The sequence below is a fragment of the Aptenodytes patagonicus genome, chromosome 3, assembly GCF_965638725.1.
Source record: "Aptenodytes patagonicus chromosome 3, bAptPat1.pri.cur, whole genome shotgun sequence".
NCBI classification, from domain to species: domain Eukaryota; kingdom Metazoa; phylum Chordata; class Aves; order Sphenisciformes; family Spheniscidae; genus Aptenodytes; species Aptenodytes patagonicus.
Genome location: NC_134951.1, coordinates 87896122 through 87923420, shown reverse-complemented (window position 1 = coordinate 87923420; position 27299 = coordinate 87896122). Strand labels below are relative to the sequence as shown.

General features: G+C 38.2%; 1 protein-coding gene across 6 annotated transcripts in view; it reads right to left on the bottom strand.

Annotated features, from left to right (window-relative positions):
* MTR (5-methyltetrahydrofolate-homocysteine methyltransferase) overlaps positions 1–27299 on the bottom strand; it is a 52969-nt gene that overhangs the window by 5188 nt on the left and 20482 nt on the right. For 4 of the 6 annotated variants that reach the window (XM_076334175.1, XM_076334176.1, XM_076334177.1 and 1 more), the window contains exons 12-29: positions 26937–27013; positions 25695–25807; positions 24144–24284; positions 23299–23484; positions 22544–22723; positions 21415–21531; positions 21176–21316; positions 17940–18029; positions 17161–17313; positions 16476–16583; positions 12654–12754; positions 10230–10297; positions 9237–9357; positions 6189–6270; positions 5302–5400; positions 3994–4069; positions 2569–2724; positions 1661–1857 (exon numbers count right to left, since the gene is read on the bottom strand). In XM_076334175.1, the coding sequence (XP_076190290.1) occupies positions 1661–1857; positions 2569–2724; positions 3994–4069; positions 5302–5400; positions 6189–6270; positions 9237–9357; positions 10230–10297; positions 12654–12754; positions 16476–16583; positions 17161–17313; positions 17940–18029; positions 21176–21316; positions 21415–21531; positions 22544–22723; positions 23299–23484; positions 24144–24284; positions 25695–25807; positions 26937–27013 (2206 nt within the window). Of the gene's footprint in view, positions 1–1660; positions 1858–2568; positions 2725–2805; positions 2891–3993; positions 4070–5301; positions 5401–6188; positions 6271–9236; positions 9358–10229; positions 10298–12653; positions 12755–16475; positions 16584–17160; positions 17314–17939; positions 18030–21175; positions 21317–21414; positions 21532–22543; positions 22724–23298; positions 23485–24143; positions 24285–25694; positions 25808–26936; positions 27014–27299 lie in introns of those variants that run through there. The other 2 variants (XM_076334179.1, XM_076334181.1) reach the window with 2 other exon arrangements.

Genomic DNA, 27299 nt, shown 5'->3' with positions numbered 1-27299 from the left:
TCTTGTAAATCTACCCAACTTACAGAGAGATAAAAGTTAGTTCGTGGCTATCACTTCGCTGAAGATTCCTCTCCAAGTTTTCTTATTCTATAACAATATTTTAACAATGCTCTCCACCCACTCCCAACTGCAGTTTAAAAAAACGAATAAACACACCACCACCACCGAAAAACAAAGAAAAATGGTCAACTGTTTCCCTAGTTTCTATAACCTACCAGGTTACAGAAAGTACCATAAAACTGAAGAAATACAGATTTCACCTGTGTGGAAAAAGGATATTAATTTTAAGGTTCTTCTGTAATGATTACAGTTAAGGAAAATACTAAATGCATCTCCAACTTTTAGATTTACATCACATCCTTAATAGTGTCAATGTCATGGACAGAACTCTGTGTACTGAAAGGATCATTTTATGTAAGAAACAAGAGACAATAATTCTCTTCTATTTTGCTCTGGTGAAGCCTCTGCTGAATTACTACGTACACCAGATTGAAAGACATGCAGCTAAAATACGTAGAGTCCAGAAGAACAGTACCCACAATAGCACAGTGTTTCACGGCCTTAACCTTTGAGAAAAACCTGAATAAATTGGGAATATACAAGATAAAAAGACTAAGGAAAATAACAGTATTCCAACAGTAAAAACCATTACAAAAAGAACGTCAAATCAGATATTCTCCTCGGGAGAACCCTGGGAAAAGCCAGGAAAAGAAACTGTAGTAAACTTGATTTACATGGGAGATCAAAATGTTTAACTAGGTAGTAAGGCCCTGGAACAGCCCTGCCCGAATGCTTGTGAGAACAGTTTATATAAACATCTGCCATGGATTGTCAAGGTACACTAGATCCATCTCCATGCAATAGATAATCATTTCCAGGGAACTGGAACAGGTAAACTTAAAGTCATCTATTTCTTAGTACAGTTCTGCAATATTGGCACAGGACTGTCCTCATAGAAATGACTCTGAATATGTGAACTATGAAGAAGCCAAGTCAGAAGGTAGGGAAGAAGGAAAGGCAGAATATTTTGAAAACGTTCAATCTATCAAAATAAATGCAAATCCAGGTAAGTATGATTCAAGCACGAATACTTAAAATAATGATTCTCTCAATCAGAATTAGCAGCCAACTAACTAAACTGCCTCTTCACAAGAGGAATTTTACATAAAAATTAAGACTATCAAAAAAATTTCTCTCCATTGAGCTTTATTTTCTAAGTATTTTATTTATAAGCGTTTTAAACCTTTAACACATTCAAGCAGAATTTCTCATCTAAGGCAGAATCCAGGGATATTAGAGAATTAAGGTTCTAACTTAGCACACAGGATCCATGTGATGAATTTATACAGCACAGTGCCCTAGGACATCTTAAATATTAAAATGAAGACAGAAAATGCACGTCGTATCTGAAGATGTCAAATCTATAAAGCATTTTGTACAACTACAACAATGCAAAATACAACAAATAGTACAATACAAATACCTGGGTCATCACTAACAAGATCGTGTTATTACTGAAAGAAATGGCAAGACAACGGCTGCAGACATATTACAACAACCATTTTCTGCACAGATTTTAATAGGGCGCTTCTGTTAACATTCTTGTGATTCAGGAAAAATGAAAAAGTCACTTTATTTAACAGATGTTCTGTCATTGTACCTGTTGCCTCAAGCCATAAAATTTTGCTATTGGTTCTGAAGATCCCACTGCCTCTTCTACAGCATATAAATGGATATCATCTTGAACACTTTGAGCTGGCCAGAACCCAACCACACCTCTGGCTTGTAATTTCTTTTTATTAATTAACGTTTTCAGTAGTCTTTGAGCATCGTTATAAACTCTCTTTGCTTCTTCACCTATCAAAAAAAAAAAAAAGACAACCCTTTAGAAAAGGCATGTTTTCACAACTGGCTAAATGGGTTTAAGAATTGCTGAAGATTGGTTCACTTTCCACATAATTCTCCGATGACTGCAACAATCTGTCAACTACAGCAAACAAGAGAGATAGCAGTGATTATGTCGATACAGTTGTAACAACACATATCTTGGGGGAAAAAAAAACAAAACAAAACCACCAAACATTTCAGCCAGCACCATTCTAGTAGAGGCAGAGGACACAGAATAAAATGAGCAGAGAACATGTGTGTGCACCTACATTTCCACAGTGCAGCAGATCCAGAACATTGATTTCAGTGTCACCCTTGCAGTTTCATCATGTATTTCAAGGCCTGCTGAATAGCTTCAAAAGGAGACAGAGCCCTCTTGCCATCTTCACCCACAACGGGGACACAGATACATTAAGTGCTCTGCTGCCATTTTCTGTCATTAATATACCTCCCTGTGTTTTGGCAGGTGAATTCTAAATAAGATGATTGAGCATTTTTCCCCATTTATTTTTCAGCCTCACATGCCAACACTTGGTTCAACAAGTGTTGCTTTAAACAAATTATTTCAGTGACACTAGCTTTCCATGTATTTTCATAATTTCAAAACATTCAGAATCTTAATGCAGCACAGCAGGTCTGTTAGGATTATTTACATGAAGTAAATGCAATTTCAATACTCACCTACAGTTTTATCATTAAAGACTTTAGGGAAACCCCGGTTGGGATACTTTCCCCGAAGCTGCCAGACATCAAAGAAAGGCTTCCAGTCAATGTATTCTACCAGCCTCTTCAGGTCATAATCTTCAAAGACTTTTGTGCCGAAGAATTTTGGTTTAACTGTAGGAATCAGAAGTACAATCTGACATGATGAAAATAATTTAATATTGCTCTTATACGTGCAGCATAACTGATGCTCACCAGCCTCCACCACTGCGGATGACCTCTTCCAAAGTAATTGTCTTAGAATTCTCACTGTCATATCGTTCCCAAGTCATACCATACTCTACAGTCACAATGTGATTAAAAAAAAAAAGGCATAAAAAGCATATAAAGTTGAAATAGAAAATTTAAGGCCTTTTGTAATTTCATATAAATCAAGACTTATTAGGTATTGGACTTCTGAACTTATTTCATTGGCCAAAATATCGGCCAAAACAGAAGACCAAAAAAAACCTACACAACTTATCAATACCTAACATTTTTTGGGCATATATCTTCCATATTTACAAATCCCACTTTCTATACACATATTACATGCATACACTATATATAGCACATATTACGTGCTATGGTACTGTAGAATAGTTCTGTAAATTAACATGTAATTTAGAAGAACTTTTGCAACCACCACACACTTGTTCAGATGCACGTGCACAAGTGAAAAAGCGAGATGGAACTATGTTATGATGTAGCCACAAGCTTTGCGCTTGTCTGTGCTGTTCAATACTTTATAATACAAACTTTATTAAGATGAGCTATTGAAAATTAGCATCTTTTTGAGTCTTGTAAATGAAATGACAGAAAGCAGTGAAGTGTCAATGTCACTGCAGGATGCAACTTCTTGTGGAATGCTGTTTATACTTCTAGTCTCTAATTTAAAAAAAAAAAATCAAAACAAACTGGTACAGAAACTGATGGAGGAAGGGTAGGAAAAAGTTTAAGAAGGAATTTGATATAAATGCCATGTCACAACGTGTGTTTCCTAAGTATGGTATAGTAAGCTTTGCAATATAATGAGCCAGTCCGACATTGTTTTGCAAAACAGGCATTAGACTTATCTTTGATTATATGGTGTTATGGATAACTCCTTGTTTTAGGATTTTTTTTCCAATTTTTTTATTAACTATTAATTTATTTTTCAAATACTGTGAAAAATATATAGCAGAAACAGGACACTCAAATTTATGCAAAAAATAATCTCTGCTCAGACAGACACCTATTTACTCAAGTCATTACACTACTATATCCTTATTTACTCAAGTCATTACACTACTATATCCTGAAGTTTAATGAAGTATAATCTAGTTAAAAATATATATAAAATAAATACATAAAATAAAATAAAGGAAAGGCACAGCAACAACAAACAACAACATTTAAACTGACCTGGCTTATGGCCTGATAACCAGTCATTATGGAAACCTTTTCTTCTAGCTTGCTGCAGAGACAAGTATCTTCTTTCCTGTATGGACATAAAGGTTAGTTTCACAAAGCCAGCCATCCTTCAGACAGATAAACTGTAACTGTTGACTTGGTGGTAGAGTTTTACTCAAAATGGTCTTCGGGACAAATCTGAGAACACACAATTTCAGTTCCAACAACTCCCAGTTCACAAGTGTAAAGTAAGATTACATCACAGCCATGTCATTATTTTTTCCTGTATACTTCTAACGAAACTGGCCTATAAGATTTCTAGTTCCTCTGAAGGACACCAGAAGTTCCTTTATTACTTGAAATTACATTAAAATACAGGTACGGCAAGATATTCTCCTACCGCCTGCAAAAAGCTTAGGATTGCAGTGACGCCACCACCAGTGACTGCAGCATGCCTCTGGGCAAATTACTGGCTCTTCTGAAAGGCACAGGAAATTTATAGCAACTTCAGTAAGGCCCATGAATTCTCTGCTGACCTCTGCTTAAAGGACAGTGCTGCGCTCACTGATCTCAACTTAGTGGACTGGTTCCCTGTGTGAAGACAGTCTTAAACTTGGTCAAGCCAAATGTTCTCAGCAGGAGGCCTCAAGCTTTCTCTTTCTTTATCAGGAGACCAGGTAAGAGCCAGATGACTTTCAGCTTGCTTCTCTGTCTATTTACAAAGACGGCCTCAGGAGTCCTATGTTATTTGTTTCCTGTTGTTAATTTGCACAGTCCGTCTCCACATTTCATTGCTTCCTCCTCTTCACTTTCCTAAAATGGCAGCCTCAGCTCTCTTCTTTGAGACTGCTCAGATCCCTAACCTAAACAATATGAACACATCAGGAAAGCATGGTGTTGTAAAATACTCAATGGAGTGTGGCTTAGTACCAGGAAAAGCAACCAGTGCCATTTTAGTTACTCCAGTGTAGCTCCCCGTTTCCAGCTACTGCTCCAGGAGCGCACTGGTCTCCTGTAGGTTGGTTAAGTTGACATGACTGCCAGCTCCATGGAGATGTCCTAGATACCGCTGATAGCCCATTGAGGACAATCAAGAATTTGCCAAGCATGTGTTAAGACTCACACAGAATTTTCCCTTATAGGTTAGAAAATTTGATTTCATAAGCACTTCTGGAAGTTTTCCATCAATTCTACTGCATGTTTTAAATCAGCACAAATACACCTGAAGGCCTTCATAAGGAGCTGAAACTGAGAGTTAGTAATGAGGCAAGTACTAACCACTTCAAACAAGAAGAGAAGCTAAAGCAATTATATTTGTACCTTGAGAGACTCATAGTGTTCTTGCCTAATTTCTTCATATTCCTCTAATATTTCTTCAAAGAAATCATCCTTTACACTTTCGTCTAAGAGCTGAGAGCACTGAAAAAAAATAAAGAGAAAGCACTAAGTACAGACTGTAACATACCATAGGAAGGACAGAGTATGAACTTCAGACTAAGCTATCTGTCTTTCAAACTCGTATTTCCAATTACACTTGACAACACTAAACTAAGCCTTACAACTAATTTGCAAGCTAGGTTCAAAACATATTTAAGAATATGACTATTACTGAGAGTACTGCCCTACTACGCAAGTAATATTAGCAGAGCCAAGTCTGGCTCTGGAAAGACCTGGGAGAAGAATACTCCGAGACTTTAGAGACTGAATAGTCACAGAAACACCACACAGCTTGGCCTATTTCTTTCCAGCAGGTATTTGCCAGCTAAGACTACCCATTTGTCTGATAGAGAGAGCATCCATCCCAGAAAACTTCAGCCAGACGTTTCACAGTAGTAATGTTGCCATATCACTAACTTCAGAAGTATATCCAGAATAGAGAGAATAGCAGATGACATCTAACCCCATCGCTCTTCACCATAAGACATCTCAAAACCACAGTCAAGGACTCAGAATGAATCATGTCACCCTCACTAGAGAAATGGGCATTTAAATAAAGGTATCCAGTGACAATAATTGACACACGTCAGATGAGATAACCACGTGGCAGCAAAAAATAACTGAAGCAATAGTAGTTTAGAAACTGGTCTCTGTTGTGACTCTTCAATTTTCTGCCATAACGTTAAGCCTTAGAGGAAAGGATGAGAGGCACAACAGAAAAACAGGGCATATATTTTTGCATGGATGAGAAACTATAATTTAGAACTTACAACCACAACACTCTTGGATGCATCCAGGACATGAATTACAGGTGCGCTATATCGTGGGGCAATTTTAACAGCTGTGTGTGTTCTTAAATGAAAAAGAAAAAGAGTGAGCATTTCACAACTGAAACAAACAAAAAAACCCAACCAAAACCACAACCACCAGACAAAACCCCCAGCAAAATAAATCCTGACTTAATGCATAGACCAGAACTTCAAAAGAAGAAAGCAATTCATCCATCTGCTATGCATGGATGATTAAACACAGATTTTAATAATAAGTACATAAGCACTTTTCTTCAAAGAGTATCAGAATGCTTCATAAATACTGTGCCAACTCACATTCCCTCACTGTCTCACCAGCTGACTGAAAATCAGCAACTCATTAGTTTGAGTCTCAGAAAATTCCAGTGAGAATGTTCCAAACTAAGCCTACCAAAAACTAACAATTTTTTCTTAATCTTTTTTGCTCATCTTATATTTTTCCCCTCCCACATGCTAGTTTCTGGGTCTATGGATTAGCATTAACATATTTCAGTGATGATTATTCCATTTCTATGATGCTCTACTTCAAAGCTGGAGGCACAAGCTCTCTACTCACCTGAAGAAGGAATTCTGCCAGTGGTCAATAAATATTACAAACTTGCACCTGCTTGGTCAGTCAAGTCATTCACATAAAAACCTCCCAATTCATCCAATTATTTAGCATTTACTCATATTCCAGTCCTCATGGAAATACTTCAGCATATAATGAAGAACCACTTCTATATTATAGTACTTTGTTGATCAAATTAAAGTTTGGAATCCTAAACTGAGGCCTAAGCTATCACGTGAAATGCAGCTGGCTACCCCCGTTGCTCAGAGTCCTGGCAAACTGTGCAAGCAAGTGCAGGAACAAAGACCTTGCAGGCCAAAGCTCCATTTGCTTTCTTGAATGCTAAGGTCAAACACCATTTTTTAAATTAATTTTAATCAGAACCCAGGAGGCAATCTTCCACAGCAAAGATAAGATCTCCTTTTTCTGCAGGTTCTGTCAAATACTTAAAGCACTTGGCCATGGAGGTTACTGATGACTGTGCAACGCAGCTGTGTAACCAACTGTCCAGGATCTTCCTAATTTGCTTCTAGGTGATGCACCTTTGGTCTTGGCAACTCTATTTTTTTTAGAAAAAGATATTGTATCTTCTATTTTGATAGGAACAAAGGAAACAAACAGGGCACGGTCCTACAATGGCACTGTATCAACTACTACATACTAATTTTATATTTTTTTAAAATAAACATTACCACAACAAAACTGTCACCGTTATTTGTCAGCATCTGAGTTTACCAAAGCAGTATAGTAAGAATGCAAACATCATCATTATTGTAAGTTATGAAGAAACTCTATTATGTAGATTCTGTAGGCAAAATCCAGCCTCTCTCTCTTTCAAACTAACCTCACTTTCCACCCTTCCAAGTACTTATGGTCTCCTTATTCCAGATAACAACGTCTTACTTATTACAGAGAAAAAGTGCAGATGGTTCTTCATTAGCAACCTCTGACATGTACACAACCTTCCAGAATGCACACATGAGGTTAAACTTAAGACCGTGGAAGTAAAATTAAATATATATTACCAATCCAGTCTTCCATAAAGAATACGTTTACTTGACGTATATTTTATAGAAATTGTATGTGTCTGGGCATATGCATAAGTATGTATTTATATACAGTTCACATGAATAAAATTATTACTTATGTATACAAAATTATGCATCTATTCTTCAATAATTTCCATATTCAAGGATAAAACTAGTGCTGCCTTGCTGTTGGCTACATTCATCTCTCTGGATAAATTCTACAAAATTGTTTGACGCTGGTTATTTGACATCAGTTACTAGGCCACAATGCCCTGTGTACAAACACTAAAAAGATCTGAAGAAAGGGCTCTCCTAAGACTTCCACTTAGAATAAAGCCTTCCCCCCCCCCCTTTTTTTTTTTTTTTTTTTTAAGAAAAAACCCTCCACATTTGTTCTCAGTATCAAAGCCATAGGAACAGAGACTCGTATGGAGGAGGAGAAAAACGATACACTTAACCTTGCGTTATAACTACAGGACCAATAAAGACAGGTAGTGATCCTACTCTTCACTGTCTGTCAAATTATGGGATGATTTGCTAAGGCCAAAAATACAGAATACACGGAGCTAATTGTTCTGCTAGAATATGTGGTGCTCTGATAAAGAAAGCAACACTGCTAACAGCTTCTAGTTATGCAAGAAATGACCACTGCAGTCTCCTCAGCTGTCACCTACTCAAGCATATTGTGCATAAACCAGGTAGCAAAGCATGACCCAAGGCCATTACACATGCCTAAAACACATTTGTGGTAATGTTAATACTAGGTGTCAGTGAGCTGTCAACACCGGTCTTCAGGACATCATAGCAGCTGTATTATTTCATTTGAACGGATCCGAGAGAAGATCTCAACAGAAAAGCTCAGTCTATCAAAAGCAAAATGGTAACTACTCCAAGGCAAGCAGCTAGAATTTATCTCCTATCAGCCTGCTTGAACAGGACTGGGGTCTCAACCCAATCAGCACAGTGCTGAACAGTGATCCAGGAAAATACATGAACTTTCTTAAAGATAATAGCTCCCTTATGTCAACATGACCATTTGTAGTCTCAGAAGCCTGCATTTTCAGAATGCTTTGGTGAATTGAAACAGATCATTCAACCCCTCAGAAGAACAGAACTGTATTCACATGCATATGTGCGTGAACTTTTAGAAGGAAATATAATACTTCCACATACAATATACACCTGCAAAATACATAACACTTGCAAAAATGAAATGTTTGATATGTCCATTGTTTGTTGTGTCCCAATTACGTTTTACCTCTATATTCTAGGACTTCTGATATAAGAAGCAACATTCAGTCTTAAGTATATACATACCAGTATGTATGTTGGGGGAAAATGAGGGAAAGGGAGAGAGAAATGGTGATAAATTTTCACTGGTTAACACTATTTTCACACCCATTCCCCATCTTCCCAACTGAGATATCTTACTTAGAAGTAGTTGCTCCTCCAATCAGCAAAGGAATCTTTATTGCCAATCTCTCCATTTCCTTGGCGACAAAAATCATTTCATCCAAAGAAGGGGTGATGAGACCAGATAGGCCAATTATATCTATTGCAAATTTACAAACAAACATATACAAAAGGTTTAGCAAATCCACGCTAGAAAGACACAGAAATTATTACTACAGAAAGCATTTCTTTCATACATCAGATAGCTTCACACGTCAGATAGAAAATAGTGAGATAAAAAGCAGGATAGTTGCTAGTCTAGAAGCGAGGTTTGACCTAATTAGAAAGTGAAAGCTTTCCAAAAATGAAAGTGATTCCAAATCCCCAGTTTAGGATATTTCTCAAACAGTCTTCACAGCTGCTGAACACATACTGCTCTAGTTTCAGCAATAAATATACAGTACTTCTGATTAGCAAGCTTCAGACCTCAGAAATTCAGCACTGAGGGGGGAATAAGACAAAATAATTATAAGCCCTGCTCTTAGAAACAGCAAATGCTTTTCAAACTTCACCACCCTATGGTCCCACACAATTTATCTTCTCCAAGATGCAATAGACTGTTCCAAAGTAACTGTAACTTGTTTCAGAAAGTTCATTACTTATTAGAACAACTCATTCCTGATTTCACACTCGCTGATCTGGCAGGCTGAATGCCAAGTTCTTTTACTGATTTAAGACCCAACACAAAGTTATTTAACCTTTCCAAGTCTCCATTTATCCATCTGTAAAACAAATACTAAAACATCTCTCTTGGAACTGAAAACCTGTATCAAAAGAACAGCTCCTCGGGCTAAGTTTCACAGAAGTGCCAAATACTAAGTAACTACTATTGTTAATGCAAAAGTTCTGATTTATCTGAAGATAGTCTGACCAAATCATAGACAGCATAGGAATGCAATGAGCAGCAATAAAAAATGCGAGTGGGGTTTAAAAATCAAGCAATTCAGGAGTACTAATGAAATCTCTCTATACCTGCTTTGTTCTCAACAGCAGCTCTCAATATCTTATCACATGGAGTCATGACTCCTAAATCAATAACTCTGTGAAAAGAAGTGAGATGACACAAGATTCTTTAAAAAACAGGTCAAATTTCTGCTAAAGGGCAAATACATTGCTCTTACTGTAAGTGACTGACCTAAAATTGAAGTTAAAATTGAGATCTTTATTTGTTTGTTTGTTTCTCTTAAGACCTCTGTTGGGAATTTTAATGAAGGAAATACCTGTGGGTCTGGTAAAATTTTCAATATTTTTAAATAAACTGAGTTCCAGATGATACAGTAGATAAGAAAATTCAAGTGTAAGAGGCTTTTTTTTTTTTTTTTAGTAATTTTTTTGTGGTTGTACTGAGTCTGGCTGAGATGGAGTTAATTTTCTTCATAGCAGCTGGTATGGTGCTGTGTTTTAGATTTGTGACCAAAACAATGCTGATAACACACTAATGTGTGTTTACTCCAGCGAGTTTTTAAAACCTCATAGTTAACAAACACCTTGAAAAATATACTAAAAGGTTCATTCGAACTTACAAGACTTCCTTTTTCCCAACACAACCCACACGTAGTCTTGCCTACTACAATTGTTGTATCTGATTTCTTCAGACATTTTACTTATATGTTTAAGACATTATACTTATTATATTTAACTAATATAAAACAAATACAAAATTGATGCTCTCATCTACATTGCAGTTGATGTTAAACTGTACTCACCTCAGATGCCAGTTTATTAGGAAAAAAATAACACACAATAACAAACTATTGATGAACAGTGCTTGTCCAGCACCAAGGTCTTCTCTGTTTCTCATTCTAACCCCCCCAGGGAACAGATTGGGGGGTGCACAAGAGGTTGGGAGTAGACACAACCAGGCAGATGACCCAAACTAATCAAAGAAATATTCCATGGCATATGATGTCATGCTCAGCAATAAAAGAGGAAGGGGTTTAGCGGGGGTTAGCCATCTTTTGCTCAGGAACTGGCTAGGCATCAATCTACCCGTGGGAAGTGGTGAGTGATTGCCTTTGCATCACTTGTTTTGTTTTTTCTTTCTCTCTTCTTCCACTTCTCCTTCACTTATTAAACATTTTTCATCTCCACCCACAATTTTTCTTGCTTTTATTCTTCCTTTCCTCTTTCCCCATCCCACTGAGGTTGGCTGGGTGGAAGTGAGTGAAGGGCTGCGTGGTGCTTAGCTGCCTACCGCGGTTAACCAACAGCAGTGGCATTTCTGAAGTTATTTGGACAATATGAAAAGGTTTTGTGGACATCGTATCTTATGTCAGGAACATAAGATGATTCACATCAAGGTTTTTTTTGTCTTATTAAAGCATACATTTTATGAAATGAGACACTGTACTTCCCTTGCTAGCATTTTATTCCTATTAAGCCTAGCCATTGCCAAGGTTTTTGTTTTTTTCAAGTAAGCCCCCCCAGCCTGTTAGCTTCATTCAGCCTCACTCATACTCATGGTGACAGAAAACACTATGGCTTCAGTTCAGTAAGTCTAAATAAAGCTCAAGAAAGCCTGAAACCAATCGACAGAATTTCAAGAGATAATGATACGGAATACACTGCATATACACAGCACTGCTACTGGCTTCAACCCTTTGTGTTTTAAACTAAAGAGATCATTTTGGCTCTTTTTAGAGCAAATTACAGCCCCAAGTCAAAAACAAAACTAAAGGAATGAACGGTAAGACAAGAGTTCCAAAGCAGATTCAGCTTTGCACAACATTTCACAGACACTTGACAAAGGGCTCTGATGGAAACGTGGCCATTCATTCCAACACTGTTGCCAACCCTGCTGCATGTACACAGGCCTTGAAAGAACTGACTCTTCTTGAAGTTCTATCTTTTGAAGCTCAGAAACAGGACGAGAATCTCATCTTTTAACAAAAACATACCCCAGCGAGTTTTTAAAACCTCATAGTTAACAAACACCTTGAAAAATATACTAAAAGGTTCATTCGAATCTTACAAGACTTCCTTTTTCCCGACACAACACACAACCTACACGTATTCTTGCCTACTACAATTGTTGTATCTGATTTCTTCAGACATTTTACTTATATGTTTAAGACATTATACTTATTATATTTAACTAATATAAAACAAATACAAAATTGATGCTCTCATCTACATTGCAGTTGATGTTAAACTGTATTCACCTCAGATGCCAATTTACTAGGAAAAAAAGCATTAACGGAAGAGGCTATACTCCCTCTTGCCTCTCCATTAGTAATAGCTGGTATGATCTGTGTTCCCAGCCACAACTCAGGGAACAGAGGACAGTTCCCAGGAAATGCCCACCTCTATTATCACCACAGCTGCAGCTAGCCTAATATATTAATTAGCTACCCTTATACAGTTGTGTTCCCAGCTACCTAATGTTAGCCTCTTTACCTAAAGTTGTTGCAGCCCAGAACGACTCCCACAATGTTCTTGCCGATATCATGTACATCTCCTTTCACAGTTGCTAGTACTATTGTACCATGATAAGGATCCTGAAAGTTGAACAAATAACACAAGAGTTAAATTACTCGGAAGCCTCGGTATGTTTGCAGAGATCCTTCAACAGTGCAATCCTAATCCATGACTGAGACTCCTACTGTCGTACAAGCAATTGCAAAGCGTAGTAAAGGCAATATAGTCAATGTTAAAAACTATTTTAAAAGATCCAGGTAATAAAAACTTGCACAAGAATTATTCTTGCAAATTGTGTGCGTGTTAATTCACAAATCTGTCTTTAAAAAAAACAAAATAGCAGATAAAAAATTTCAGATCTGGATAGCATTTTGTGCAGTGCAATAACTGAACTCCTAAGGTATCTCTGTTCCAAATATAAACCTCAACAATAAAGAGTTTAAATAAATTAAGTATTTAGAACAAAAGGGTATGAACACTCATAATTACATGCCTGTTTGTGCATCAAGAACAACGCAATGCTGAGAAGGATGAGAGGAATTAGCAAAAGCAGAAGAGACTAGTTTTTTATGCAACACGAATAGCAAGGGAGGCATTTCAGTGCAGTGATCAGGCTACTTCAAACTACCCAAGCTGAACAAACAGGCTGGAAAAAAGGATCTCCTTGAAGAAGGGAAGCTGTACTGTCACAAACTGGTCCTAGGTTAGATGGCATTCAGCCCTGACAAGGGGATCCTACCAGCAGGGCAACAGTGGAACTTCCTATAGCAATTCTCCACCAGGACACAGGCCTTTGGAATACATTTTTAGTTGTATAATCAGTGTTGTCATTTGGAGCAGCTCCAGGCTATCACAGTGCCATGTTTAAGTTGGTGCAGGATCAGATGCCAGTAACAGACGACTAAAATTACATAGAATTTAAATAAAGTAGAAACCTGAGCATATTCTATGTGAAACTACAAAATATTTTTCCAGACAGTATCTCATCTCCTTTGCAGATGGCAGAACTGAAGGATTAGATCTTTCTACGAAGCTTGTTGTATTTCTGGACAGTATCAAGTAGCTCTGTACTTCATGAACCTACATTGCCTTCTGTAGTTGCAATTTTCTGGGGGAAAAATCTTTATATATTACCAAAAGTGATACTAGCATTTTGCATGGTCCTAACACATCTGCTGAATAAAATCCCTGGATCCCCACCAGTGCTGCTGTTTACTAAGATCTATTATCTCCCCAGTGCTCCTGCTTTACAGAAGACCAGGGAATAGAGAAGGCAAAATGGAGGTCTGTAAGTCAGCCATCTCAGTACATCAATAAAAAAAATTTGCAGCTGAAAATATACTGCTGGAACGTGAGAGAAAACTGGGGAAAGAGATTAATCAAGGACAGGGAGAAGAACAGAAAGTGCTGCCCACATGTATCGTACCCAATACCTACTGGTGATTTAACTAGTGATTGATATCCAAGAAGAAAAAAAATTGGATTTGCACATGAGAAGAAGGAAAATCTGTGCTGGGCAGCAAACAACAAGGGCCAGAGCACACGCTATTTTAAATAAACCCTATTTAGGGCACACTGTGATTTCAATTGTCTCAAGCAAGGAGGTCCTCAAGTTCTGGGCACACATCCAAAAGGCTTCTTCTTTGTTTTAATCTTGATAGAGATCCACAGCCACAGCTATATATCCTCAAATGTAACTATCAACGCTTTGCGTTTCCTGGCAGTCTGTGACTAAAACTGTTCTGGAGGTTACAGTAGCCTGGGTAACATCAGACGGATCAGCTACCAGAGTCTGCAAATAATTTTCCTTCAAGTCAACATCTAACTCTGAAGACAGATGCAGCTGTTTTTTCCTCTCTCACCAATTCTCTATAGAGCAACAACTTTTTTTTTTTTTTTTTTTTTTTTTTTTTTTTTAAATAAGAGGAAGGCACTACCTCCCTTTCCCAGCAGAAGGTAGAGGAAGCAGGAGGACAGAAGCCCTACTTTTTTCCTCCTGCTCTCCTCAGCCACACAGAGTATCTCACAATCTCTTCAGTGTGTTTGCTATATTTTTTAAGAACCTCTCAAATTCCACTTCACTTCTTTTTAGCCAGAGAATTAAGTGCCAGAGGGTTCACAGCAGATCCTAATCCAGTGCTCATGGAAGCAATAGGGTAATGATTTTCACTGACCTCAAATAGCATCAGAACAAACCAGAAGATGCCAAATACCGGCACTGTCATCTGAATTAAAATAAAAAAGAACAACATGAGCAGGAGAGAGATGACACATAGAAAGGTGACTCATGTGGATCTGCCAGAGAACAGATCCACTTGAGATAGTAGAAAGAAGACACCTTCTTCGCATCCAGAAAGAGCATGGGAAAAGAGACTAGGCATTCTCCTTCTTCCATTAAGATTAGTCAGGTTTGATCATCAGGTCATTTTTCTTTCTAGATTATTCACTGTATTCATTACATTTATGCTGGACAATCACACAACAGATCCACAGCAAATGGAAAGATACAGTGCAAGAAGATTTCAAGGGAAGAACTAGAAACCATTCAAAAATCCACAGAAGGTAAGCCAAAAGAAATACACAAATATCACAGTTTAAAGAAATTCTGCTATTCTTCCTTTTTGTGTGTGTGTGTGTTAAATACCAGATTCTGATCATAGCTATTGTCTCTGAGAACTCATGAAGACAAGGTAAGGTTCCACAGGACTAAAGAAAAGTAAATGTACATCAAACCTAAATTTGATAGTCAGACAAAGACAAGAGAAGAAAAAAATATTTACCAACCAGAACTGTAAGCACCTGTCACATTATAAATATAGTAGGAAACAGCACACATGAGTATTTAAAAGGGGATTTTGTCCGATTCATCTGAACTCTCTTTTCTACTGAATAGAATCTTGTCAGTATGGACAAACAAGGGACATCCATTCTATATCTTCATCTTCCAATGCTCCTATCACATATTCCATTAACCAAATTTGGAAGAAATTACTTCAAGTATATGCACAGGTAGTTGATAAAACTATTCTCAGGCATCACCAACTGTTGGCTGTGAAACAGGAAATGCTATCAAGGAAAGGCCCACAACGATCTGAAAATCATTGGATATTTTCAATTTTATATATTACATAAAAAGTAGCCTTCAGAAACTGGTGGAAAAACACGTACGAAAAGACAACTATATTCAGATCCTGTTTTCATAAACACTTGTCCCCTGCAACTTGGTCATGGCTACACATGCAACAAGCATGTGTATTCTATCATAACACAAGGTCTTGAAGTCACGATCTATGAAGAAAAAGGATGGAAGAATTTAGTTTGTTTAGCTGGGAGAATAGTCAGGGCTAGGGGGAAGAGAAGAGTTGAATAAAGAGAAACATGGTAACAGGCTTTGAACATGGCAAAAGGGAGTTCCATAGTTCACTGAGGGCAGGAGTAGTAGAAGCAAATGGCAAAATTTGCCGTTAAGTTAGAAGTACCATAAATAAATAACACTAGAATTAAATGCCTACAAAAATACAAGAAATAAGTAACACTGGTATAAAGGGCTTACAAGAGCTTATGGCATCCTTCAGGAAACTTGTGACAACTGCTTAGGCACACACCAAGCAGAGTTCCACAAAATCTGCACTTTATGATAAATTTCAGTCCTACTTCAAATTATGCCAAGATTGTCAGTTTCCACATGACTGCATCAACTCTCCAGCATGAAAGCTGAATAAATGTCATTAGCAAAAAATAATTTCAATTTTTGTCATGGCATGCTATGAAAGAGTTACAGCACAAAGGTATGTGTCTTGCCTCTTCCTCTATGCTGCCTCGTTCAGCTCTCCTCTCCTCTCTTTCTTTTTCCATATAGGGAATAAGGTGGCTAACTGCTTTCTTCATAACTCGAGCAGACTTTATCACCTGCATAGATAAATAGAGGGGGGGGAAATAAACAATAGAGATCAGGTAGAGGAATAGCCTCAGATTTCTCATAGCTTTCTTTTATATCCATTCAAACAATAAACAAAACTTCATTTGTAAACCCAGATTCCAGCTTTGCAGAGCATTCTGTGGTAGCAGGCTGCTGGCCCTACTGGACTAAGAGTCTACACGTGACACTTGCTTTCACAGTGCAACCTCTCAGACCACTCACAACAGAATTGGAAGCTACAAACAGGCCCAGACTTGGAAGGTGCTAAACACAGCAATTTTTATTTGGATCTTTTTTCTCTCTTGCTCTTTTTCACAGGCCCAGACTTAAAACTGCATTTAAAATAAAGCAAAAACTCTCAGGAAGAAAGGAAACAAACATGTAAAACTACATAAAGTCAAGTTCCAAAGTAAAGGAAAAAAAAAAGTCTGCTTCTTAGTAGCACCCAAGTTTTCACAATTCACATGCTGTATCTGAAAAAAACAGCCGGCATAGAATGTTTTGGCTACAGTTTACAACGCTAGTTTTTGCAAAATAGGAAAATATATGAAATCATTTTCTCATTACCTGAGGCAGAAACATCTTTCCAGCACCAAAGAGATCACCAACGATTTTCATGCCATTCATCAAAGGCCCTTCAATTACATTTAGAGGTCTAGGATATCTTTCCTGATTTAATCTTGCTTCTTCTGTATCTGCAGTGACATACTTCTCAATGCCCTGGAAAAAAAAATGAGAAGCTTTTATCTTGCTAGAAATACACCTCTTATTTAGTTGCCTTCTCCCCCCAAAAAATCACAACGGAAGTACAAACAGACACTTTAGATACTGCTAGTCTTTAAGAATACCTCAAATGTGTATTTAAAATAGGTTTTCTTAGGAAACAAAACACTGTAGTTCTTAGGCATATAAAGTTATTCAAAGCAAGAGTCCCCAGTATTAACAGATTTGTTTTTCTTAACCATGCCATAAGAAAAAACAAACATTCAAAGATTGCTTCCTCAGCACAAGTGCCACTCAGTGCAGGACTGTTAAAGGACCAAAAAACACCCTAGAAAGTAAAAGCAGTATGTTAGAAAGTAAAAGCAGTATGTTACTACCAATACTAGTGGAATAAAATATTAAGGGTCAAAGACTTCAACTTGTGAAGTTTAAAGACAAATCACCACAATTTTGTCTGTTATTAAAGTTAATTAAATATATTAATATATTATTCATTATTAATTAATAGCTTTTCAAAGAATGGCAGTTGAAGAATTTTTGAAGCCAAAGGTGTCCCTTAAAGTCTGAGCTGAGATCACATCTCTGAGACCTGATGGGTAGGACAATTTTCTGCACAGATTCACCTTTATGAGAGCATATTCCAGCCTTTCCTCCACAGAGCTTTTCCGCCACTCATCGGTCTGTACAACTTTTCTTCCTCCCTGGGCATGATTCTGAAGAGGAAAGACATCCATAGGAGCTTGCAAGCATAAAAAGTACAACTATGGACTTTACCTTCAGAAAAGTGAGAATAATTTCAAGTACTGATCCATAAAATAAGATTATTCAAAAGGTTTTTTATATACATGCAAGTCATATTGCAAGCACCTGTTATGTACTACAGACACTTAGGGGGTCTACATCCCAAAGAGTATATACCTCAATGAAGCTGTAAACAAAACAAACACAGAAAAAGTGAAAGTAAAAAAAAAAAGGCGGGGGGGGAGCAGTTTAATAATTTTCACTCTCTTAAAAATTATGAAATGACTAATCCTAAGGGTTTTACTTCTGGGAACATAATTTAAACTGATTCCTGGCCCACAGACTACACTTCATTTTAAAATTCTAATTAATTTGGCACTAATTCAGTTTCTGCTGGAATAGGTTATGTTATTCCATATCACAGATGTGTTTTCGATCAGGCGGTCTACAGAACTACTGTTTCTCATGCACATAGACTGTCCCAAACCCTCGCACACTCTCTCTGCCTCACACTCACACTCCCCTTTGCTATGAATGCAAAGGCCAAAAGGGCTTCACAATGCAAGAAAGCTCATAAGCACCCACCCCAGGAGGGCTCATGGAAGAGCATGCTATCCATTACTTCAACCACCACACTTCAAGCAAGTAATTTCTTTTCCTCCATCGGTTATTCCACGTAATCTGACATCTTTCAGTCCTTACAAACCTCCTATACTCTTGAGTGCTCATCAGCAAGTTTTTAAAGATAGAGCCATGGGAAAAGTCATGGAAACAGGATCTCACTCATGAGAGCAGAAACCAGAACTAGTTTTCATTCATGTTTGTATGAATGTTAGCTAACTTCACAGCTTCTCATTGCCAAACCTTATTCCACTCATAGGTCTAGTTTGTACAAAGGGAACGAAAGGAGGAGGAAAACATCACCCAGAGACATTGTAGAGTCTCCGTCCTTAGTTACATTAAAAACCCAGCTGAACCCAGCCCGGAGCAACCTGCTCTTGCTGACCCTGCTCTGAGCAGGAGGGGGTTGTACTAGATGATCTCCACATGTCCCTTCCCACCTCAGCCCTTCTGTCATTCACTGAAAAGGTACGAAGTGCTCCTCAACCTCTGGCCAGACGCTTTAACAAGGGAAGCATTCCAACCTAAAAATAACCTATGAAGCTGTAGGGTGGGCACACAGGGACCACAGTGGCAAGCACTACATGCAGATCTTTAAAAACAGGATGATTATACTACATGCTGAGGATGAAAAAACCTGCCTTTGGAAGCACAACTCCCATTGCCACAAATGGGACAAAGTTTCAGTTTGAGAATGTGGGCAGCTATACACGTTATAGAAAATGTTTTTTTATCTCAAACTTCAGAGGAAGACTGATCTCCTAAATCTGCAAGGATTAAGTTTCTCATTTTTCCCCACAGGTCTAGCATTCAAACAACTGGCAAGGTACATTAATATTACCTGAAGGAACTAGGAAGAAACTTCACTGGCCCTCTATCAGAGGTGCGATACTTGAAATGGGACTGCACATTCTATGTTCTTTGTGCAGAATAAACTGCAGTAATTGGAAATAAAAAGAACATATGCACTTACTGACTAATGAATACACTTCTGTGTTAAAAAAAAAACCCCAAACTTTAGACAAGAGAACTTAGAGCCATTCAATTCCACTATATCAAAGGAAGGTCTGAATAAATATTTTGAAATATGCCTCAAACTCCAAAATCTTATGTTATAATCCTTCTCGTTGGCTGTAAGTGACTATCTATTTGGACTCTCACATTTGTCCAGAGCCAAGATGAAATCCAAATCAGGATGCTTACCTCCAGTGAAAACCTGAAAGTTGTAATATTTTATGTTAAATTTTAATAGAGCTTTTAAAGATGTTTTGAATCAAGAGTGTCTCTCTTTTTGCAACTGGGGGCTCTTTTACTCCCACAATAAAACTACCACCATGAATAAGAGCAGAGATTCCAACCATGGCTTCCCAAACTTCTAGACCTAGAAGGAGTCGTCATCCACTTCCATTTCTACTTTTCATGCTCCATTTAAATACACATTCTGCCTTCTACAGAAACACTGCTTAAGCAATCCCTTTCTAATTCCCCTTCTTTTTTTCTTCCTCTTTATGCAACCCTGAATACCCTAATGGTAAAACTCTGCTTATACAGACAAGATCACTCCCAGGTGAATTGCTTAGACATTAACAGTACCATCTAAAATAGCCTAAGCACAAGGGATAGGGAGAGTCTTCCTATACTGGTTTTCAACACGTTGCCATTGTTCCTAAAAAGCACGCACCACCATAGTGCAAACTACAAACCACATGAAGCTGTGCATACAAATAATACCTCCAGGAGCTACAAAACAGGCATGCAAACCTTCTTGTGCGCTTAAATCTAAGAGCTACCTAACCCAGAGAGATTTTTGCTGTATGTTCTGTTCAGAACAGGATTTCACCAGTCGACTTATGGCTGATAATCTGGAGACCTTCAGGTGCGTAATCTTTGTCTTTTATCACCACCATCATTACAGTATCTCAAAAACACTGAATAGCTGATCCTCACTCTTGACATGAGTTACATGAACTGGAAGTCTCTATGGCACAGCCAGGAATCACAAGCAACTACTTCACCTTTTACATATGTTCCAAGCAAACCATTACCACCAGAGAGACAGGTTTACTCTATCTCCCACAGTGCACTTGTCAATTAAGCTCCAGCACCAAGATTTGCTTCGGTTGTGGGTTGGCCTTTTCTAGTTTTTGTTTCTTTGTGAGGGTTTTTTTGGTTTGGGGGGGAGTTTGGTTGGGGTTTTTTGTTTGTTTGTTTTTTTAAAAAGAACACCTATGCAGCTTGGTCTCCTGAAGCACATAAAGAACTCTGGTGCAGGATCTTTCAACGTACCTATGAAACTGGAGAGGCTCAATCTTTCACAGAGTTCCCATTTTATTCTATATTAATAACTGAACCACTTGTAGTATCATTAATAACTTCTGTCACCCACTGTTAGACTGACACGTGCAGTTTATAGGCTGTTCTACCTATCATCAGCAGGGAGGTGTTAAAGCCCAGGTGCTAAGCCAACTACTATTCAAAGCTTAAAATTGGAATTTACCTGAGCATAATGTAAAAGTTTCTCTGTTGCATCAGGATCTTTGTTCCAGATTAGATTCTCACACAGCTGTAGCAATTCCTTGTGGATATCATCATACACTGGCAGATTCCCAGCATTCACAATTCCCATGTCCATGCCATACTGAAAAAAACAATACAGAATCCCCCAGCCAGGGCTGTCAGACATAGCTCTGCACATCTGCCAAGTGCAAACATACAGAAGCCAAAAGCACATCATACCTTAATCGCGTGGTAAAGGAACACCCCATGCATTGCTTCTCGAATGGCATCCATTCCTCGAAAGGAGAAAGACAGGTTGGAAAGACCTCCACTTATCCTGGCTCCCGGCAGTGTTTCCTATAGGAATTGCACATAGATTTTTAGATAAGTGCTTTCCAAAAAGGAAACCTAAGCAGAGCATTCAGCCCATACAACAGTTGGCCCCTGAGCTGTGGTGCATTGGCTATGCACCCTTTCTCTCTTCCCTGTTCCAGATCCTTTTAGTTACTCAAATTCATAAAAAGCAATTCAAATCTCTGTAGAAAAAGATACCAGTAAAAGGAAAGATCCAGCCTAGTTACGTGTAAGCAACTACCACGGCTTCCATAGTCATAGGTGCTATTCTAAACGTATCAGTCCTCCCACAGCAGCATTCCAGATTTTCCCCACACAGACCTACTTACGGCTCTTCCATCCCCCACTCCTCTGGAAACAGGAGCAGCCAACCTGCCTGCTTGCATGTCTCAGGAGCATGCTGTAGCTGAGCAGCTAACCTCAAGGGTGCACCCTCCCTTCCAGAAGCCCTGTAGTGACAAAATAGCCTGTGGGGTGTTCAAGCCCCAGACTGCTACTGACAGAGCATCTCCAGACCGATCAAGTTGCCTTGTGAAACACAACAGTGCAGCTGCCTTGGCTGTGTTCAGGTGATGCTCTTCACTGCTGTACTTCCTTACACACATTTTGGCTAAATAAAACACCAGGTTACTGCACAAATCCCTTCCACAGTAACAGAAATTTTATTAATTTAAAAAGGTAGCTTTCACATACCTTCAAAGAGGTCCTTTTAGCTAGAACATGAATGTGATTGTTACCTTATTTAATTAACATATTATATTTACAGCAGTGATAATGGATTGAAAATATATTTGTAGAACTATTTGAAGTTCTTCTACTGGAAATACAGCAATATTGGGGAATGGCTGCACTTCAGAGGAATAGTCCCCCTTGCTAATTTAAAACGTGTATCATTTTGCAGCAGTGTTTTGTTGTTGTTGTTTGGGGGTGGGGGGTGTTTTTCCATTTTGTAGTGGTTTGGGTTTTTAAGTAATCTCAGCAAAACACTTCAAGTTAAAACAAGCTTACAACTCACTTTTATGGTTTTAGTAGCATTGATAAAATTCATGGCATACAGGTTATGTTCTTCCATTCCAGTTCCTATGGTCAAAATATTAGGGTCGAATATTATATCATTTGGATTGAAGTGCACTTTTTCCACAAGGAGGTGATAAGCTCTGGAACAGACTGCAATCTTGGTTTCTGTTTCTGTTGCCTAGTGGAGAAAAAGAATTCTGACATGAAACTTACAAACACAAAAAATAAACCCCTCAGAAATCATTTATAGTTCCAGTGACTCAAGGCTGAGAATGTGCACATCACAAATATTAGAAGACGATTATATATAAGAATTTTGTATTAAAAATATCACCACACCTGTACCTGGAGTTTTGACTCAACTCATTAAAAACAATTTTGTTCCCCAACATTTCATCATCCTCTGCAAAGTTTAATATGTGTAAATTAATTCACAAAGATTCCACTCTCATGCAAAACTCAGTTTCTGAACTAAAAAACATCTTCTGCGAAGGAAGGAAGAGTTCAGCATGGCTGAATAGCAAGAGACATGCTCTTGTGCTAGCAGAGCTACGCTTACAGCAGTACTTGGATTCCTCAAACATGTGGGCACTGTAAGAAATGCTTACATATCAGGGTCAAAACTGTTGCTAAGACTGTATAGACCTCTTTGAATCACCTGTGTCAATGAAACAAAACAACTTTGTCTTGCACAAGAGAAAGAAAGCCTTGCACTCCAAAAGAAAAATACCTCTCCTTTAAAGCGACACTCACCTGCCCCATTTCATCAAAAGCCATGACAACCACAGCTGCTCCATACAACTTAATTTTCCTTGCTTTCTCCAGAAAGTCTTCCTCACCTTCCTTCAGACTGATGCTGTTTACAATGCATTTCCCTTGGCAACATTTCAAACCGGCTTCAATCACTGAGAAGTTTGAGGAGTCAATGCATAACGGCACCTGTAAGTAACAGAGAAGTAAGCCAGGGGAATACATACAAGTTATGAATTAGAGTTCCACATGCTTTTTGCCCATTTGGACATAAAAATGCACACAACATTAATCAGCATTTATGAATAAAAAGTTTCCAGATGGTATTTGTAGATTCACTTTGCTTTAAATGCAAAACTCAGAGCAAATTTAACTCAAAAGCTTCTATGGCAACTCCATCAGATATCATAGAGACCTCTACTTCTCCCTGTATTGTCTTGTGTTTCTGAATTAGATACTCATTTTTAGAGAACGCACTTCGCAGAAGTATCTTTTAAAACCATCCTATATCCATAGCAATCTTAAGTTTTGTGGAAAGCAATACCATTATGCACTGCCAATATATAGATTATGGCTCATAACTGCTGCAAAAGGAACCTGCATTCGGCTTTTCTAAGCAATGAAAAGGACTGGCATATATTTAGCTGAAATCAGATAGAGAATGTTAAAACCTCTGTTTCCCCCAAAGGCCTTCCCCATTACAGTACCTTTTCCTCTTGGGGGACACCTACATCTGCTTATTAAGCACCTAAACTCGTTACTAAACAAATCAATACCAAAATTTTCTGAAAGGCAATTTCCAACTCAATAAAGTGTTCTTTATTGCTTTGGAGTGACTCAATTACAACCTTTGCAATATCAGGTTCTGAAGAAATCAAGTTACAAAATCTGGTCATTGCAGCAGGGCCATCCAGCATCCCATCATCCATGTTGATGTCAAGAACCTGGGCCCCCATCTCAACTTGCAATTTGGCTACACTCAGGGCTTCCTAAAGAAGAAAGTCAAAAACCAAAACAACAGTCAGCAGAAAAAAGCCTAGTCATTCTCAGGATAACATTTGGCTGCATGCTTATTTTGGAGAAGTCAAAAATTTAAAAATTTGTAAGACATTCCATAAGAAAATAAGGAAATGGTCTGTGATGTACAACAACATACAAAAGTTGTTAGTATGGCACAACTGATACTAATCTGTTCACAAAAACATGACACCAGAGACCTAACGTGCTGGTAGTGCCATTGATTTTAGACCGTTGGCTTAATTGAATGATTTAAGATTTGCTTGGTAACAAGGACTTCTGACTACACAAGATTACAGGAAAACAGTCTCTGTGATGGTATGAAATAAGGGTCTTGCATCACAAGCTCTGCTGTTTTATAACACAGAGTACTTAGTTTTTGGAGGTTCGGCATTTTTTCCAGCTGCAGAATAATCACCAAGTGCTAAGAAGGAAAACTAAAGTTTTCTCTCCAGCCCACATAATTATCTGAACAACCATGTCCGTTTACTTTCTCTTTTGTGTCACTCTGCAGACTGAGGAGACAAAAAAGAAAAAGGTTTTTAGTCGCTCACAGTCCCTAACAACTTATGTTTTTATTTAATAGGTCTAACCTGCGTCATGACTTCTAAGAGCTTAAGAGTCAGACTTCCTAAAAAACAAACTAAGGCTTTAATTTTGATTGCATCAACTAGAACAGCAGAGCACACTCTGGGGCAGAGTCTCAGACAGTGACACTGAAATGTCACTTTACCATTTGTTTGAATGTTACAGAAACAGTTTACACCAGTAAAGAATGAGCACTCCAGCCTTCTCATTTCTGCCCTGCAGCTGTTTCAAGAAAGCAATTACCTTCTAAGCAACTTTTTCTGTAGCAGCTCTCATGTAGCATGCTGGAGCCAGTGATCAAAGTATATAAAGATTAGATGCAACCGTAATGCTGACCAGGATTGGAGAAGGGAGGGAAAGAGAGTGAGGGCTGCACAGTGGCACAATCTATCCCAAGTCAGACGTACCCCACACATTGGAAGGAGGGATTACACCCTCTTTCCTTCCTCCCTCCTCTGTAAATCCACCCCTAGATACAGCACAGACCAGGACATTTTCTAAACCATCATCAGCTGTGTAACTTAATTCAAAATGGAAAGTCAAGTTTCCTGTAACACTTGTCAAAAAAAAAAAAAAAAAAAGGCCTTGTAAAACACTCCTCACAAATTTATTAGGAGCTGTCAAGCACAGAAACAAGGGACAGTGAGAAAGTAAATTATCCTTATTTTCTTACTCTTGTACCTGGTGTAGAATAGTGCTTTGTGTCAGCAAAACAAACAACTAATAACACAGTGCAATGGAGCAATGAAAAAAATCAGAGCATTAGCTATAAAGATTATTGTTAAAACATATACTTCATAGTTGCCTGCCATGATGAGTTTAGCAAACTTCCGTGATCCTGCAACATTGCAGCGTTCGCCAATATTAACGAAGTTGGTGTATGGCCCAATCCTGAATGGCTCCAGACCTTAAAAAGATATTTTTGAACATACTTGTAAAAACAGAAAAGAAAAAACTGTGTAAGAAAGACAAAAGCCCTTTTCTAAAAACTGTGAAATAGAGGTGTCTCTTTCTTTAAGAATAGTAATTTCTCAGCACATCAGGAAGTGCACAAATCTAATGAGTAACTAGCAAAGAAATGCAATGAAAGAACTTCCAACACATATGCCAAAGGTTTTTATCCTTCCTCAATGACAGTCAATAAATTTACCCAACCCACAAAAAATAACAGCCAATTTGTTCAATATAAAATGACATGAAACTACGATTCTTTGGGCATCTATGTGTATGCACATACACACCTTCTCTCAGCTTCCAACTATGTTACCTCACGACTCTACCGCCACCAGAGAAGGAGCCCACTGAACTGACTGACAAACAAGGTCAGCTCTTTTAACCACGTTCCCTAGTTCAGAAAAACGAGCCAAGGGGGACCCTTGGGTAGCAGGCAACTCAGAGGCAAACAAACCTTACAGCAGGACAGAATAAGCTAACACATGAAACTACAGGCCAACCATGATTTATTTAATTTATGCTAAACTGATTTGACTTTGAGATTAAAATACCAGCCCAAAAAGAAGGTACTGTTTTACTTGGATACATGTCCCAAAGGCTTAAAAGAAGGCCTGGCTGAGGAACATACAGATCTAGATAGACCTGGATGTATTGCTGGAACACTGTCCCAGTACAACTGGATCAACATCTGAGGCAACACAGGGCAGCTGTCTCACAGCAGCTGAACAAGGATCTCGTCCCAGCTCTGCCATCAACGGCAGTCAAATTACCTGATCTCTCTGTGCTTAACCCTCTCCTGTTGCAAAGTGAGGATAAAGATACTCACTCACCATTACAAACTGTCTGAGACTTGCAGAGTAAAATATACTAGCTTGGTTATATTATACAAGATTGTAATTAAATGTTCCATTAATCCTTTGGCCAAAACAGTAAGATTTAGATCTGGTTACACATCCATAAGCTTGCTGGATTCAGGTAGAACCAGAAACTCGGTGCTGTTCTGATCAGCAGACAACGGCAAATAAGTTTATAAAGGAAGGTCGCATGGGTTATAAAGCTCAAACTGTTGGACTCCATTTTACCTGACAGCAGCATGTATCCTTGAGAGAGAGAAGGTGGAACACGAGGCTTACAGAATTTCACAGCTTCGGCAATTTTCCTGAGTTACAGAAGGAGGAAAGTAAAGAGTAAAGTTTTCGATGAAAATTAAACCATTCCAGACAAGACTCAAACAGAACATACTAGACATATACCTACATCTCCAATTTAGCCCTGTTGCAGACAATACTAATTAGCTTGTTTCATTTTGTGTGGCCAAAGGAAAAAACATACTCCCAGAAGATCCTATCATAGCTATTTGCAGGGAATGTACAAAGCTGAAGATTTATCAAATAAAGAACGTGAGATACTATGCCAATGGGATACTTGATGGGTATCAGAACCAG